Source organism: Bombina bombina, chromosome 5 (genome assembly GCF_027579735.1).
Source record: "Bombina bombina isolate aBomBom1 chromosome 5, aBomBom1.pri, whole genome shotgun sequence".
NCBI lineage: Eukaryota > Metazoa > Chordata > Amphibia > Anura > Bombinatoridae > Bombina > Bombina bombina.
This window is the reverse complement of record NC_069503.1, coordinates 507,355,664-507,374,049: the sequence shown is the minus strand read 5'-3', so window position 1 is coordinate 507,374,049 and position 18,386 is coordinate 507,355,664. Positions and strand designations below refer to the sequence as shown.

At 36.7% G+C, this 18,386-nt stretch overlaps 1 protein-coding gene across 1 annotated transcript in view; it reads left to right on the top strand.

The window, feature by feature from the left end:
• Nucleotides 1–8,883, top strand: part of EPDR1 (ependymin related 1) — a 163,113-nt gene extending 154,230 nt beyond the window's left edge. The window contains exon 3 of the mRNA XM_053714417.1: nucleotides 8,464–8,883. Within this exon, the coding sequence (XP_053570392.1) occupies nucleotides 8,464–8,654 (191 nt within the window). The 3' untranslated portion in view covers nucleotides 8,655–8,883. The remainder of the gene's footprint in view (nucleotides 1–8,463) is intronic.
• Nucleotides 8,884–18,386: the final 9,503 nt, after the last annotated feature.

The window sequence follows — 18,386 nt, the reverse complement described above, 5'->3', positions numbered from 1 at the left end:
ATTTTTGGTTCAGCACCCTGGATAGCGCTTGCCGATTGGTGGCTACATTTAGCCACCAATCAGCAAGTGGTACCCAGGTACTGAACCTAAAATGGGCCGGCTCATAAGCTTTTATTCCTGCTTTTTAAAAAAAGATACCAAGAAAATGAAGAAACATTGATAATAGCGCTGCGGAATCTGTTGGCACTCTACAAAGAACCGATAATAATAATAATAATAGCAGTAAATTACAAAGCTGCTAAAAAATGCATGCTCTATCCAATTCATGAAAGAAAACATTTGAGTTTAGTATCCCTTTAATGACAGGAATGTCCACTAATGAATCCAGCTGACATAGAGGAAGTGCAGAGGCATAACAATACATCACTGGTGCCAAAGGCAAAGGCTGTGACAGGGCCCCCATTTCAACAGTGCCCTTTCTAGCTGTTTGAAATTAGCAATAGCTGAATCAGCAGCCACATGGTAGCAAGGGGAGCTTTTTCTCTTATGAGTTGTCCTTACTACTTATTTAATCTGCACAAGAAGATATGCACTTGCACAGCCTTCCTATACAAATATGATGGCAGGTTTTCTGTAGAGTCACACTGTGATGGCCGTCATGGAAACCCTTCCTCTATATTTCTAAAGGTAAATCTATAAACTGAGAGCCAGGTTTGGCCGGGGTGGGGGGGGGCAGAGGGGGCAGGTATGACAAAGATATGGCCCAGGTCCTATCAGGCCTTCCTGTAGCAAAACCAGTACTGATTGCATGGTCATATGGGCCCCATAGAGGTATGGGCCAGGTTTTGATTGAGACTCTTGTAGTTACATCCCTAGTGAAGTGATGCTCAATACTTTTTGAACATTGGGGTCGATCCAATAAAAATCGTCGGCCGCAAAAGCTGGCGACGCCAATATTTGCGCGGGTTTGGTATCCTATATACGGAGTAACCTAGAAGTTATGCTCGTATATATTTCTGCCGTCGCCCGTAGTTTTTTGGGCCATAGGCAGGTATACCAAACCCGCGCAGTTTGGTATCCAATATACAGCGTAAGGACTTACGTGGCGAAAATTGAGAAATCTTACTCCATTTTCACCTCGCCACAAAAAGCAGCCGTAAGAAGCCTTACGCTGACTATTGGAGCCCCGTAACTCCCTAAACTGGCTGCTAAATAAACCTAACACCTAACGCATGCGCAATGTCTATCTCCCTGTCAACCGCGATCTGCTAAATAAAACCTAACACCTAACTCATGCGCAATGTCTATCTCCCTGTCAACCGCGATCCCCCGCCGCAATCCCTAATAAAGTATTTAACCCCTAAACCGCCACCATCTACATAAACTAACCCCCTACTGTGAGCCCCTAAAACCGCCACCATCTAACTGATCTATCCCCTAATGTGAACCCCTAAAACCGCCACCATCTAACTGATCTATCCCCTAATGTGAACCCCTAAAACCGCCACCATCTAACTGATCTATCCCCTAATGTGAACCCCTTACACCACCGCCATCTATATTAAAATTATTAACCCCTAATTTAATCTACCTACCCCGCCGCCAGCTATATTATCTATATTAACCCTAAGTATATTATAGTTAATATAGTTATTACATTATATATATTAACTATATTAACCCTAATTATATTAGGGTTAATATAGTTAATATAGTTACTATAGTATTTATATAAACTATATTAACTCTATCTAACCCTAACACCCCTAATTAAATTCTTATTAAATAAATCTAATTCATATTATAAACTAAAATATTCCTATTTAAATCTAAATACTTACCTATAAAATAAACTCTAAGATAGCTACAATGTAATTAATAATTACATTGTAGCTATGTTAGGGTTTATATTTATTTTACAGGTAAATTGTTAATTATTTTACCTAGGTATAATAGCTATTAAATAGTTATTAACTATTTAATAGCTACCTAGTTAAAATAATTACCCAATTACCTGTAAAATAAATCCTAACCTAAGTTACAAATACACCTACACTATCAATAAATTAAAGAAACTACAAATATCTATCTAAAAATACAATTAAATAAACTAAACTAAATTACAAAAACAAACAAACACTAAATTACAAAAAATAAAAAAAAAGCTAATTACACCTATTCTAAGCCCCCTAATAAAATAATAAAGCCCCCCAAAATAAATAATTCCCTACCCTATTCTAAATTAAAAAAAAGTTCAAAGCTCTTTTACCTTACCAGCCCTTAAAAGGGCCTTTTGTGGGGGCATGCCCCAAAGAAAACTGCTCTTTTGCCTGAAAAAAAAACACAATACCACCCCCCAACATTACAACCCACCACCCACATACCCCTAATCTAACCCAAACCCCCCTTAAATAAACCTAACACTACCCCCCTGAAGATCTCCCTACCTTATCTTCACCATGCCGGGCCGAACTCCTCATCCGATCCGGGCGATGTCTTCCAGCAAGCGGCAGTGAAGTCTTCTTCCATCCGGGCGATGTCTTCAAGCAAGCGGCAGAGAGTCTTCTTCCATCGGCGATGTCTTCAAGCAAATCGGCATCTTCAATCTTCTTCCTTCGCTCCTCCGCCGCGGAGCATCCATCCGGCACAACGACTTCCCGACGAATGAGGTTCCTTTAAATGATGTCATCCAAGATGGCGTCCGTCGAATTCCGATTGGCTGATAAGATTCTATCAGCCAATCGGAATTAAGCTAGAAAAATCTGATTGGCTGATTGAATCAGCCAATCAGATTCAAGTTCAATCCGATTGGTTGAACCAATCAGCAAATCAGATTTTTCTAGCTTAATTCCGATTGGCTGATAGAATCCTATCAGCCAATCGGAATTTGACGGACGCCATCTTGGATGACATCATTTAAAGGAACCTCATTCGTCGGGAAGTCGTTGTGCCGGATGGATGCTCCGCGGCGGAGGAGCGAAGATCGGAACAGCCAATAGAATGCAAGCTCAATCTGATTGACTGATCGAATCAGCCAATCGGATTGAACTTGATTCTGATTGGCTGATTCCATCAGCCAATCAGAATATTCCTACCTTAATTCCGATTGGCTGATAGAATCCTATCAGCCAATCGGAATTCGAGGGACGCCATCTTGGATGACGTCCCTTAAAGGAACCGTCATTCGGCTAGTAGGCGTCGGGAGAAGAGGATGTTCCGCGTCGGAGGTCTGCAAGATGGATCCGGAAGAAAGAAGATTGAAGATGCCGTTGATAGAAGACTTCATCCGGATCATGGACCTCTTCAGCTCCCGCTTGGATGAAGACTTCAGCCAGATCATGGACCTCTTCAGCCCCCCGCTTGGGCTTGGATTAGGACATCGGAGGAGCTCTTCAGGACGGATCGGTGAACCTGGTAGGGTGAAGACAAGGTAGGAAGATCTTCAGGGGCTTAGTGTTAGGTTTATTTAAGGGGGGTTTGGGTTAGATTAGGGGTATGTGGGTGGTGGGTTGTAATGTTGGGGGGGGGTATTGTATGTTTTTTTTTACAGGCAAAAGAGCTGAATTTCTTGGGGCATGCCCCGCAAAGGGCCCTGTTCAGGGCTGGTAAGGTAAAAGTGCTTTGAAATGTAGTAATTTAGAATAGGGTAGGGCCTTTTGTTATTTTGGGGGTCTTTGTTATTTTATTAGGGGGCTTAGAGTAGGTGTAATTAGTTTAAAATTGTTGTAATATTTTTCTTATGTTTGTAAATATTTTTTTATTTTTTGTAACTTAGTTCTTTTTTATTTTTTGTACTTTAGCTAGTTTATTTAATTGTATTTATTTGTAGGAATTGTATTTAATTAATTTATTGATAGTGTAGTGTTAGGTTAATTGTAGGTAATTGTAGGTAGTTTATTTAATTAATTTATTGATAGTGTAGTGTTGGGTTTAATTGTAACTTAGGTTAGGATTTATTTTACAGGTAAATTTGTAATTATTTTAACTATTTTAGCTATTAAATAGTTCTTAACTATTTAATAGCTATTGTACCTGGTTAAAATAAATACAAAGTTACCTGTAAAATAAATATAAATCCTAAAATAGCTATAATATAATTATAATTTATATTGTAGCTATATTAGGATTTATTTTACAGGTAAGTATTTATCTTTAAATAGGAATAATTTATTTAATAAGAGTTAATTAATTTCGTTAGATGTAAATTATATTTAACTTAGGGGGGGTGTTAGTGTTAGGGTTAGACTTAGCTTTAGGGGTTAATACATTTATTAGAATAGCGGTGAGCTCTGGTCGGCAGATTAGGGGTTAATAATTGAAGTTATGTGTCGGCGATGTTAGGGAGGGCAGATTAGGGGTTAATACTATTTATTATAGGGTTAGTGAGGCGGATTAGGGGTTAATAACTTTATTATAGTAGCGCTCAGGTCCGCTCGGTAGATTAGGGGTTAATAAGTGTAGTTAGGTGGAGGCGACGTTGTGGGCGGCAGATTAGGGGTTAATAAATATAATATAGGGGTCGGCGATGTTAGGGCAGCAGATTAGGGGTACATAGGGATAATGTAAGTAGCGGCGGTTTACGGAGCGGCAGATTAGGGGTTAATAATAATATGCAGGGGTCAGCGATAGCGGGGGCGGCAGATTAGGGGTTAATAAGTGTAAGGTTAGGGGTGTTTAGACTCGGGGTACATGTTAGAGTGTTAGGTGCAGACGTAGGAAGTGTTTCCCCATAGCAAACAATGGGGCTGCGTTAGGAGCTGAACGCGGCTTTTTTGCAGGTGTTAGGTTTTTTTTCAGCTCAAACAGCCCCATTGTTTCCTATGGGAGAATCGTGCACGAGCACGTTTTTGAGGCTGGCCGCTTGCGTAAGCAACTCTGGTATCGAGAGTTGAAGCTGCGTTAAAAATGCTCTACGCTCTTTTTTTGGAGCCTAACGCAGCCTTTATGTGGACTCTCAATACCAGAGTTATTTTTATGGTGCGGCCAGAAAAAAGCCGGCGTTAGTTTTTCGGGTCGTTACCGACAAAACTCCAAATCTAGCCGTTAGGGTTTATTTTATAGGTAAGTATTTATATTTAAATAGGAATATTTTAATTAATAATATTAATATTAGATTTATTTTAATAAGAGTTTAGTTAGGGATGTTAGAGTTAGATAGGGTTGTTATACTTAATATATATATATATATATATATATATATATATATATATATATATATATATATATATATATATATATAATAATGATATTAACTATATTAACCCTAATATAATTAGGGTTAATATAGTTAATATATATAATATAATAATTATATTAACTATATTAACCCTAATATAATTAGGGTTAATATAGTTAATATAGCTGGCGGTGGTGTAGGGGGATTAGATTAGGGGTTAATAATTTTAAAATAGATAGCGGCGGGGTAGGGGCTCACTTTAGGGGGTAGGTAAGGTAGATGGCGGCGGTGTTAGGGGCTCACTTTAGGGGGTTATAGATTTAATATAGCTGGCGGCGGTTTAGGGGTTAATAACTTTATTAGGTTGCGGCGGGGTTTGGGAGCGGCGGTTTAGGGGTTAATACATATTTTATTGTTAGGATAGTGAGGGGGGATAGCGGATAGAGGGTTAGACGTGTCGGGCTATGTTAGGGAGGCGTGTTAGACAGTGCGGGTGATTTAGACTTTAGTCAAGTTTTGTAGGCGCCGGCAGTTTCTAACGTGCCGTAAGTCACTGGCGACGCCAGAAATTTGTACTTGCGCAGATTTCTGGACATCGCTGGTTTATCCGACTTACGGCACGTTAGCATCTGACGGCGCAGTATATGGGATAGCTCGAGTTGCGAGCTGAAACTGCGGGCAACGTGGGTTCCCTCGCTTGCGCCGCAAACTACGCCGTTTATCGGATCACGCCCCTTATCTCACCTTTACAACAAAGCCCCTCATAGCTTCATGAGTCAACATGAATCTATCTCTTTGTGTTCACCATTTCCCTAACCTGTCACTACCAGGAATTTACATTATGTAAATATAGTGATAACATTGCTTTTATGCAAACTCACTTTTTTATTTCATGATTCAGTATGATTGAGCATGGGATTTTAAATAACTTTCGTCTAGATTATGAGTTTTGCGATATAAGTGAAAAAGCAGCGTTAAGGCTCTTTTTCACTACCGCTGGTATTACGAGTCTTGCAGGTTTAGGGGCACCGCACACTTTTTTGGCCGTAACGAAACGTAACTACCGCAGCTTTTAAAAAGTCCTTTTTCAATGGGACTTCCACAGCGCCGGTATTATGAGTCTGCCTGGGAGGCCAAAAAGTGAGCGGTACAGCCAATACCATCAAGATCCATACCGTAAACTGAAAGTAAGTAGTTATGAGTTTTACGCTATAAAGCCGTTTCATAAAACTCATAACTAAAGTGCTAAAAAGTACACTAACACCCATGAACTACCTATTAACCCCTAAACCGAGGCCCTCCCGCATCGCAAACACTAAAATAATATTATTAACCCCTAATCTGCCACCCCCGACCTCGCCGCCACCTACATTATACTTATTAACCCCTAATCTGCCGCCCCCAATGTCGCAGCCACCTACATTACAGTTATTAACCCCTAATCTGCTGCCCCCGACACTGCCGACACCTACATTACACATATTAACCCCTAATTTGCTGCCCCTAACATCTCCGCCACCTACCTACATTTATTAACCCCTAATCTTCTGTCCCCAACATCGCCACCACTATACTAAAGTTATTAACCCCTAACCCTAAGTCTAACCCTAACCCTAACATCCACTAACTTTATTGTAATTAAAATAAATCTAAATAAAACCTACTATTAATAACTAAATAATTCCTATTTGAAACTAAATACTTACCTGTAAAATAAACCCTAAGCTAGCTACAATATAACTAATAGTTATATTGTATCTAGCTTAGGTTTAATTTTTATTTCACAGGCAAGTTTGTATTTTTTTTAACTAGGTAGAATAGTTATTAAATAGTTATTAACTATTTACTAACTACCTAGCTAAAATAAATACAAATTTACCTGTAAAATAAAACCTAACCTAAGTTACACTAACACCTAACACTACACTACAATTAAATCAATTACATAAATTAAATACAATTAACTAAATTACAAAAACAAACAAACACTAAATTACACAAAATAAAAAAAGACTACTAATTACACCTAATCTAATAGCCCTATCAAAATAAAAAGCCCCCCCCAAATTAAAAAAATACAGTCTAAGCAAAACCCGTAATCTAGCCGTTTCTGATTTACTTCTATTATCAAATGTTCTTTCCTCTCTTGGTATATTTTGTTGAAAAGCAGGGACATAAACTCAGGAGCATGCACATGTCTGGAGCACAATATGGCAGCAGTTCTGTAAGAATTGTATTCATTTGCAAGAGCACTAGATGGCAGCACTATTTCGAGCCATGTAGTGCTCCAGGCACTCTAGGTATATCTGCAACAAAGAATACCATGAAAACAAAAAAGCTAATTTGTGAACAGTAATAAATTAGACTTTAAAAAAAATAAATAGTATACCCTGTCTAAAACACAAAAGAAAATGTTGGGGTTTTATATCCCTTTAATGGAAGCGATATGTTTATCATCTGACTCATCTTCCTCACTCTTTCTGTCATTCTGTCATGCCCTTGCCCCGTCAATCTGTCTTTTACTCTTCCAGTTACTCCCCTATTATGTCTCCCTTTTACTATCTCTGCCATTGCAACTGTCACTACCTCTTCTCATACCTTTGTATCTCTTGCTATTTGTCCTCCTTCCTCTCCCTCTTCTCACTGTCTGTCCCACCCACCAAATGTTTCCCTCTCTCACGTTTGCCCACAACCAAAAAGATTCCTCTGGAGAAGAGAACAGCAGATGCCCTGCTACCTAATCTAAGGATGGTCCCTCCCGTGCTACTGGGCATTTTTAGGGAATATATTATTATTTGTGTGTTTAAATAGCCATACATTTATATGCATCCCTGAAGGCTTCTAAGAGATTGATCTGCTTCCCGCATGTGTTAGGAAGTTTACCATCACTGATTTAAAACAAGCATTTTTTGCATTAGAATGTCCGTTTAAAGGAAAGTATCACATGTATTGGATTGCTTATTCTATGTTCTGTTAAATGTTACATTTCCCAAACATATGCTATGTATATCTCATTTATGAAGGGGATAGACTGGTTAAGTAGATCAAGGGTGACTATCCCACTTGTACTTCACCCCTGAGTCATCAAATAACAACATATGAGTAGAGAGTTGAAAGAGAATGCTGGTATCTGTTAGTGAATCTACAAACTGTGTATCATTACTAAAAAATAATTAGGATACTAGAAGTGATGGCACCAAACTGGAGATGTAGAAGCTGAATTCCATATGGACCTACTTAAGACATGATGCAAAACGTTCAGACATATAATGTCATTAAACTGTTGTGGTATTGGAAATAGAGAATGTACAATGTTATAAACTAATGCTGTGTCAACCTTATTACAGATGAGACATGGGTCGGCATCTATACAGATAAGGACTGTTATCCTGTGCAAGAAACCTACACCAAAAATGACAGCTTGACAACCTCCACCCGTTTCTTTGATCTACATCTCGGCATAACTGATCCATCTGTGTTTATCCCTCCTAGCACCTGCCAAGTTGCACAGCCTGTACTGATGAGGGACGACTGCTGAACCTATCAAAAATGGACAGGCAACATGATGAACCAATGTACCTTAAAAGCAGATCACTGTTTACTACTGTTTAGCATTTCTTAAGGTTCATGGAGATTAGCAATTACTTACTATACTTACCATAAAATGTTTAACGAATCAGCATTTGTTAAATTTTTTTAATTTTTTTTTAAATATGTGAACAAGTTAATTTGAAGCTAATGAAATATACTTATCACTGCTGAGCTTGGATCCTTATCTTCTTCTTCTTGAATACTTGATAGTGATAACAGATTTTATATATATATATATATATATATATATATATATATATATATATATATATATATATATATATATATATATATATATATATATATATCACAATAAATCACACTCTCTGGATTTAAGCACAGCAAACAGGTTTATTCTGTGATGTTTCGGGACGTTCGTACCTTCCGAAACGTCACAGAATAAGCCTGTTTACTGTGCTTAAATCCAGAGAGTGTGATTTATTGTGAAAAACTATATAATTGTTTCTGCACCATGGTACTTTGATATCAGCTACCAGAGTGCTAGGCAAGGGTAATTCATAGAAGTTCAAGCAGGCTGTCCGCACTCAGGCATATAATCAACGTTGGTCAGAAAGAGCAACTAATCTTACAAAGAAATTGCCGAGCCCTTTAGTGCTCAAGACATGGGCATGCTACTAAGCCAACCTAGGTATGCTCTAACACAAAGGATACCACAAGAATAAAATACATTTGATAAAAAAGTAAATGGAAAGTTTTTTCTTAATTGTTTGCCCTGTCTAGATCATGACATTTTAATTTTGACTTCTGTGTTCAGATAACTAGATTATTAACCCTTTGTGGTCCTTTGTCAGAATATATCCGACAAAGGGTTTTAACGCATGCGCTCAAATGTCGGATATATTCCGACTTTGCTGCTTTTGAATTTTACAGCTAAATAGTGACATCTAGCGGTGACTTGCTATTTAGCTGTGTAATTCAAAAAAATTGCTGCGAAAATAGAATAAGACCCACCGGTCGCACAAATAAAACATTTCAAAGGACCGATAAGGGTTAAACCAGCTCTATAAATATGATTGTCATCCCATTTAATATTCTTTTATTCCTTTGGCTAAATCTTACATGATTTCTGAACAGAACAGTAGGTCCCACCTCTAACTAATAAAATGTCTTTCTTACATTACTTTTTGGAAATGTTTGTATATTAAACAAAAGCACTGCTGAAAGTTTTACTGTGAAATATTATATATATTTGCACAATAGTAAGTAAATAATGCGTTGTGTATTTTACAATTAACTGTAATCATTGTTACTAATGCACAAGTGAAAATATACAAGTGTTCTATGTACTTTGGTATTAACCCTTTCTCATTAGGCATTTGTTCGACAGGTACAAAAATTTTAATTTAAAAACAAAAATTAATTATCAGAGCACCTGATGAATTCGGTTTGGTGGTAATATCTGAGAGATAGTCAAAATGATTGACAGATGTAAATCTGTGCTAAATAGTAAACACATATAGTTACCATTGTTTTTGGCTTATGCTAATCTAAAATTAAATAAAATTCCAATAAATTTTAATAGTTTGACCTATGAAGTAAAATGTACCCTGGGGTACCACTTGAAAAGTCAGTTGGCTTAAACCAAAAATTGGCCAAAAAATTATTTAATGATTTTGCTAGAACATACAATTTTAAACAAATTTTCAGTTTACTTCTATTATCAAATGTACTTCATTCTCTTGGTATTATTTATTGAAGGAGCAGCAATGCCCTACTGGTTTCAAATTAAACACATGGGTGAGCCAATGAGTCAATGACAATCAATATAAATATATGCAGCCACCAATCAGCAGCTAGAATCTAGGTTCTCTGCTGCTTCTGAGCTTACCTAGATAAACCTTTCAGCAAAGGATAACAAAAAAAGGAAGCAAATTAAATAATAGAAGTAAATTGGAAAGTTGTTTAAAATTGCATGCTCTTTCTGAATCATGAAGTAAAAAAAATTGGGTTTCATGTCCCTTTAATAACAGGTTTTGAAGATCACTAGTCTAATCGACCAACTTAGATGGTTTTGTTAGGTTTCAGCCACCATAAATCTTAATCTTACAAATGTATTATTGCTCAGATATCTTAATATTTGATTTACTTGAATACTAGTAGAGATCAACTAAATTCAATTAATTCTGTACATAGCAAGGAAGTTCTCACTTTAGTGAATATTGCGTAACGTACCGGTTGTGCATGACTTTTGAGGAAAATCTGATTTGTTATGTAAAACAAGAGCATGAGAATGTGTATGTTAGAAATGAACATATATGTCTTATTTACACATATTCATTGTAACAGTTTTAAGTATCAAATTGGAACATTATAAAGTTGATTATGTAATGTAGAACTATGGTTGCAATTAACATTAAAGGGATATGAAACCCAACAATTTTCTTTTGTGATTCATAAAGAGCATACAATTTTTTTTAAAAAAAAGTTTCCAGTTTACTCCTATTATACAATTGGCTTCTTTCCCATGATATTCTGTGTTGAACAGATACGTAGGTAGGTATCTGGTGCACTACATGACAGGAAATAGTGCTGCCTTCTAGTGCTCTTGAAATGGATAACTTTCTTGCAAAACAGATGCCAAATAGTGCTCCGGAAATGAACCAGCTCCAAAGCTTACGTCGCTGCTTTTCAATAAAAGATACCAAGAGAAAAAGTGATAATAGAAGTAAATTAGAAAGTTGTTTAAAATCACATGATCTATCTGAATCATGAACAAGTAAATTTGAGTTTCATGTCGCTTTAATACCAGTCAGATGTCATAATATCTTCGAATTGTAATAACAAAGCTTTGTGATATACCAATTTTGGGCCAGATGACGAGTGACGCTCTATCATTCATAGGGTTTTCGCGTCTGTTTGCACGTAAGTTGAATTGCGCACGTATTACAAGTTGAAAGTGGATGCAAATGTGTGAGCGCAATTGCAATTTATGCTAGAATGATTACCACGACCTCAGAGCTCTGGTTAACTGTTTCGCAAAACTAAAAATTGTCACAAAACACATCAAAAATACATTACACAATACAGTTACACTCATAATAACACCATCTTAAAACAATTAATATGCGTGCATATGTATTTATATTTGTATATACCAGTATGCATTTACAGACATATACAGTATACATATATAGACATATGCATTGGGGCTCTTTGCTTTGCAAGTACATTAAAACATGTAAAAGCATATTTATGCAATATTTATATTTAAATAAAGGTTTTAACTATGTATTTACTGTAAATGTCTCATTCCAATGTTCTGTACATAGCAAAATATGTTCTAAGTATATACAAATAGATATTCATATATATATATATATATATATATATATATATATATATATATATATATATATATATATATATATATATATATCTGTATATATATATATATATATATATATATATATATATTGTACTAAAATATTATCAGATATAGATAGAGATAGAGATGTAGAAATATGTATGTATGAATAAATAGAACAGATTTTGCTATATGAAGAACATTGGAATGTGAAATATTCATATTTTCATGTCAGGTTAGCGCACTGTGGAGGAATAGGTTATCACGCGACATTCTAAGTTGTACTTTTTGCGTGCAATGGGTTAGCGCGAGAGCAATAACTTTTTACTTTCAACTTGTAATACGACCCAACACGTGCAAAAAGTTTACTTCTAGCGCAATTAGCGCTCTAGCAAAAGCAGTAAATAGCACTCCACTCATGATCTAGCCCTGTTAAATCTTGACAGTTCAGAAAAGGTATGTATGTACCTCATGTTTCCTTGACTCAGACTTTTCCCAGATATATTTATATAGTTTTACTTTTTTTCCTGTTTTCAATTTAATGACAATGGTTATTTCAAAGTAGTAATATAACACAGTTTATTTTAATAAATAAAAAATGCATTTATTGTATTAATCTAATCTAAGAATGTGTAATTAATATATGCAACATGTTGCCATGCAGTGGAATTAATAAAAAGACAATCTAATTTTGATTCTATGCAATGTAACTATATTTAATAAATTGCTTAATACTGACATACACTTGATCTTTTTCTCTAAGTGTGCCATAGTTCTCCAGACCATCATTCTGAAACATGGAATCTTCAGATGAGAGTTACTAAACCTCAGTTAGAAAGACAAGGTGCTAATTTATTGATTGGATGACCCAAGCAATACATCTAAAGAACAATTAGTTATCATTTTCAATGAGATCTTGCTTGTTAAAGAACCTACCCTTTCCCCAGTTTTAACAAAATCATCAAACTGTGGCAAAATCATCCAAACTCCTCAGTCTATCCCATTTTTAAAAATTGGTATGATTAATTTAAAATACATGCAGTAGTGCTAAAAAAAGTCAAATAAGTGTTCACCTCTAGTAGCAAATCGACACATTAAATCCAATTTTGAACATTGCAATATAACTTGTTCTTACTTCAAATACTTTACAATTGGAACGATACATTTGGTGTGAAGCATCAAATTCTCAACCGCGACTCTGAAGTACCCCTAACAGGCCATGTTTTTATTATAGTTAAACTAGAGCACAGGTGAAATAATCAGCTGATGGGTGAGACAGGTTAGGTGCCATGGTTACTATTCATCTGGTTATTTCACCTGTCCTCTAGTTCAGCTATAATGAAAATCTGGCCTGTTGGGGGGTACTTGAGGGCCGCGGTTGAGAATCACTGTTGTATACCATAGAAAATACAAATCAACTAATTTTTTATCTTTCTCTCCAAATTTAAAAATGGCACTGATTGCTTGTTGAACACTTTAAATATAATACAAACTAAAAATTAAAGGTTTACTGATTAGCTTAGGTGGTAGCATGGTCATGGCCAATAAAAGTGAATGTTTGTAATATGTTTGGGTTCCACAAATACTAGGTGGGTAGGGTGTGATGGTACCTAGAAAATAGCACATAGTGACCAGAAAAACTGTCTAACTGCTGCTGTTCAGAGAGTTTCTAATTTAGGAAGGGGTCATAGCACTGTCCACAATGTTTGCGTATGTTTCCGTGAGTGCGTGTATATATATTATATGCAATATTATAATGCAAATGTCAGAAAGGAGCATTATTCATCAAGGTCTACAAACATTTTAAACAACACTTTGAAGAATGGGTTTATCTGTTCTTTCTTCTGCTATTATTTTTCTGATCATCTAGGCAAATAGTTTGCTTATTTTTTATCTTTCTTGCTTTACCCCATCAATTTAGTTAGTCCAATAAACTGTTGAAAAGTGTTACTCCAGCTAATGGCCTTTACAGTAGGAGAGACAGCATGTGCAAGCACACTGTCAAACACAGCCTAACCACAGGGATTAACTGGCTGCTCTGTAGTATCAAAATGGAACATTGCTGACAAAAAGAGATTAGGGTTCCATACATCCCTGAGATATCAAGGGGGCACATAAAGAGATTTGCAGAAGCAAAGCATCTAAACTAATGTATCATCATGAGGCCACAAAAATGTCATAAAGTGAGCTGTATGGACCATTAAAGGGAAATTAAACACTTTGAAATGGTAATATAAAATGATTAATCATATATATATATATATATATATATATATATATATATATATATATATATATAAACAACTCTACAATATACTTTCATTATTTATTGTGTCCCATTTTGTGTAATTTTATTTTGAAATTGTGAGTATTCCATTTCCTGTTAGAAAGGGAAGTGCAGAACACTATTATATTCCACACAACCACTGGCTGCAGTGACCTATTTATTACTGACCCTAATTGGTCACAGCAGAGTAGGTATCCTAACATACAACACGGCAGAACCCATTGCTTTATAGACATTAAAACATTAAACTTATTTTGTCACTATTTAAACAACTAAAGAATCTTGAAAAAAATAAAATGACATGTTATTCATAGACAAAAACTTTTTTTAATGCATTATTTTTCTAGTATTTATTTAGTGTTTGATGTCTCTTTCATTAGCTGAGGTATAATGTAGACATATTTCAGGCATACATAGGACTTTAGAGGAAAAGTATCTGTACTAAGATACCAAACACATTGCTGGCATAAAAGGAGTTTTTGGAACCATGCATCTGAGTTGAGGTATCATGTGGCTATATTTCTAGGTAAAAGGACAGAATGAACTATGTATCTGAACTAAGATATTACGTGGGCCCCTTGCTTTCACAAAGAGGGGTGTATAATCCATGCATCTGATCAAAGGTATCATGTGGGCACCCTGACAGCATTAAGGGGGTATCAGGGTCCATAGATCTGAGCTATTATGTGAGCCCATCTCTTTTATAAAACAAGATTTATAGTCCATGCATCTGAACTTTTAACGTACCTTTCTTCCCCACACCAGTTTATTGGAAATAGCTTTGTGGGGCTTAAACCTGGGTCTTTCAGTTGCTAGTGCTGAAGCTCTACAATTCAGTACTTTTGCTTTTAAGACTCTCTGGCTCCATCTGCCTGGCCTGTCAGCTGCAGTAAATCTGCAATCAACTCAGTCTTTAAATATCCAACACTTATTTGGATTAATTTCCTGGGTGTGCTGTTCCTGTGCTTACTGCTCAATTTTTGTTGTGACTATTGCCTGATTCCTGACTACTCTTCTGCCCGCTGATTTTGCTGCCAGATTGTGTAAAGACCTCTGCCTGTCCTTGACTATTCTCCTGGATCCTCATTTTGTGCCTCTCTGCCAAACTGTTGCTGACTCTGCTTGCCTGACCACGTCTTTGCCTTATCACTCAGCCTACGCTTCACTTTAGACTCTACCTTGCTGCAGGTACCTTACAGAACTGAGATATTATGTAGAAACATTTCTTTCATAGAGCAAGTTGCATGTGTATCTGAACTGTGTAACCAAGGGGACACATTGGACCAGATTATGAGTGGAGCACTAACAGTTACGCGCAAGCAATAAGGGGTATATCATGCGTCGGGTTTTCCGCTCGTATTACAAGTTGAATGTAAATGTGATCATTTTAGTGTAATCTCGATTTACACTAGAATAATAACCGCATCCTCAGAGCTCTGGTTAACTGTTTCATGAAAAAAAAAGTGTCACAGAAAACATCAAAATACAATAAAAAAAGTACAGTGGCACTCATAATAACACTGTCTAATAAAAATTATTTCAAAAATATTGCACAAAAGGTTATAAGATCTCAGGTGTTAGAAAAAATAGGGCAGGCAAAGGGCTTTAACAAAGACATACATACATTTTCATCTCTATAGACATATATGACTTTGTAAGTATGTGTGTATGTACATATGTATTTATGTATTTATATGTGTATATATGTATTTATACACATGAGTTTAATTAATTGGAAGCTTGCTAATAAGTCCAACTTTCATCAAATCATTTAATTCAAAATGCCAAAGATCACAGAATTTGACAAACATAAAATCATACTTCAAGACACTCTCAAAAGGTAAATCAGCAAACAAACTGGATACTTAAGATGTGGTATTCAAGCTATTTTTTATTTTTTTATTGAGGTTGAAATTGCAATAAAATATACAATTGATAAAACAAATGTCAAAAAAAAGAATATACAACAGAATGAGATAAAAAAAACGTACTAATCGCTTTGCCAAGATATATAAACATATCTGTTTCATCACAGTCATGTATAATATACTAGAGATAATATAAACCTCACATTTTCTATTTTTTTTTTCTTTGAGTTTAGGAGCAGTAAGACATAATAGAAGGCAAGTGAAATTGTTCCTGTTGCATAAAATATTAACAATAGAATTTAAACATGTAGTAATAATCCATGTAAACAAGATATAGAGGCCTATTTATCATATGTCTGTCGGACCTGAATCGACAGTGCGGATCAGGTCCGACAGACATCGCTGAATGCGGAGAGCAATACGCTCTCCGTATTCAGCATTGCACCAGCAGCTCACAAGAGCTGCTAGTGCAACGCCGCCCCCTGCAGACTCGCGGCCAATGGTCCGCCAGCAGGGGGGTGTCAATCAACCCGATCGTACTCGATGCGGTTGAATTCCGGTGATGTCTGTCCGCCCGCTCAGAGCAGACGGACAGGGTTATGGAGCAGCGGTCTTTAGATAACTGCTGTTTCTGGTGACTTGAATATCTTGTACCAGGTTGCCATTGTGAGAGTAGCATTATTGAAGAATATCTTCCTGAGTTTTTGGCTTCGTTTGGCATATAGAACAAGCTTTGAGTAGTGGGGTAGAAATCCCAGAAGTGAGACGATTAGAGGTATGCCTTTAGTCGGTTTAGGACAGAAAATCTCAGAATCATCAGAGTCCTTAGAAACAGATGTAAGCGGTACATTTATAACCAACTCCACAGGCGGGTCTGAGGACAGCTCCCGCCTCATCCCCTGAACAGACATTCTGGGTACTTGCAGCTCTATGTGTGTCTAAATGGCCTACTCTGGCGTAACATTGCGCTGGCATGGTTCTCACAAATTGCTCATTTCCAGGAATCTCTCCCCCATTGAGTTAGTTCCTGTTCGGCTCCCCTTGGAGAGCAAATAGCAATGAGTGTTCCATCCTGTCGCAGTACTCGTTAAAGATTTGGAGCAATTCTGTTTCCCAAACAGAAGTCATCTTTACATTCGCTCTGTAGAAGGGAAAAAATCGTGCCTCGCCTCCTTCCCCAATGCGTATCTCAAAAGTTGTTGCTGAAAAACACCGCTCTGCAGATAGACGAGGAAAATCCTTTAGTCGTTAGCTTGATAAGACTCAGGCTTTCACAATAGCACTAGGTGTTAGTATAAGTGGCAAAAGTGGGCTAAAAATTACAGATAGTACAAATGATTTAGCAGGAGCTACTATATTATGTGTCCGCTGTCAAGCCCGGCTGGCTCCGCCCCCCTGTTATAAAGAATTTTAAAGAATCAAAAGAGGTCAAGGATAAAAAAAGGCGAAGAATACTTTCAAAATCTGATGAAAAGTTTCTCAGAGTTTCTTTTTTGAGAGACCGTAAGAAGACCAGCAAGGACCTTGTTCAGCGTCTGGAAGCTTCATCAGGATGCAAAGGTGACCCTTCTACAGTCTGAAGAAGCTTAATCAGGAAAGGTCTTTGTGGAAGTGTAGCAGCCCTTATGCTAAAACTCACAAAGATTGGAATGAAGATCAGTGGAAAAGAGTATTATGGAGTGACAAATCCAAGTCCAATCGTCTACAATATGTGAGAAAAAGAGTTGGAGAGACATGGAAGAATGAGTGCTTGTGGCCTTCAGTGAATCATGGTGGAGGATCTGTCCTGGTTTTGTGCTGCATTTCTGACAGTGGTTTTGGTGATATTGTCCGGTTGATGGGATCCTGAATGCTGAAAAGTACAAGTTTTAATTCATAATGCCATTCCTTCTGGAAAGCTCCTGGGGCGAGATTACATATACGGCATATGTTTCAACACAACTGCTGAAACTCACGCTGACCAAAAGTTCACCTCGCACATCGGGTGAATCACATATATGTGCCGTCATATCATATACTGCCATAAATCAGATAATCTGGCGAGGTTCAAAAATGTTCGTAACTGCACATTTCTGGAGTCACCAGTGACTTACGGCGCCTAGGTAAAAAACTAAAAAAAGCTTAAAACGGACATAAAAATCGAACCCGCCTCCCAAAAACTAAACCTACACGGCAAAACACCTATATCCGCCATCCCCC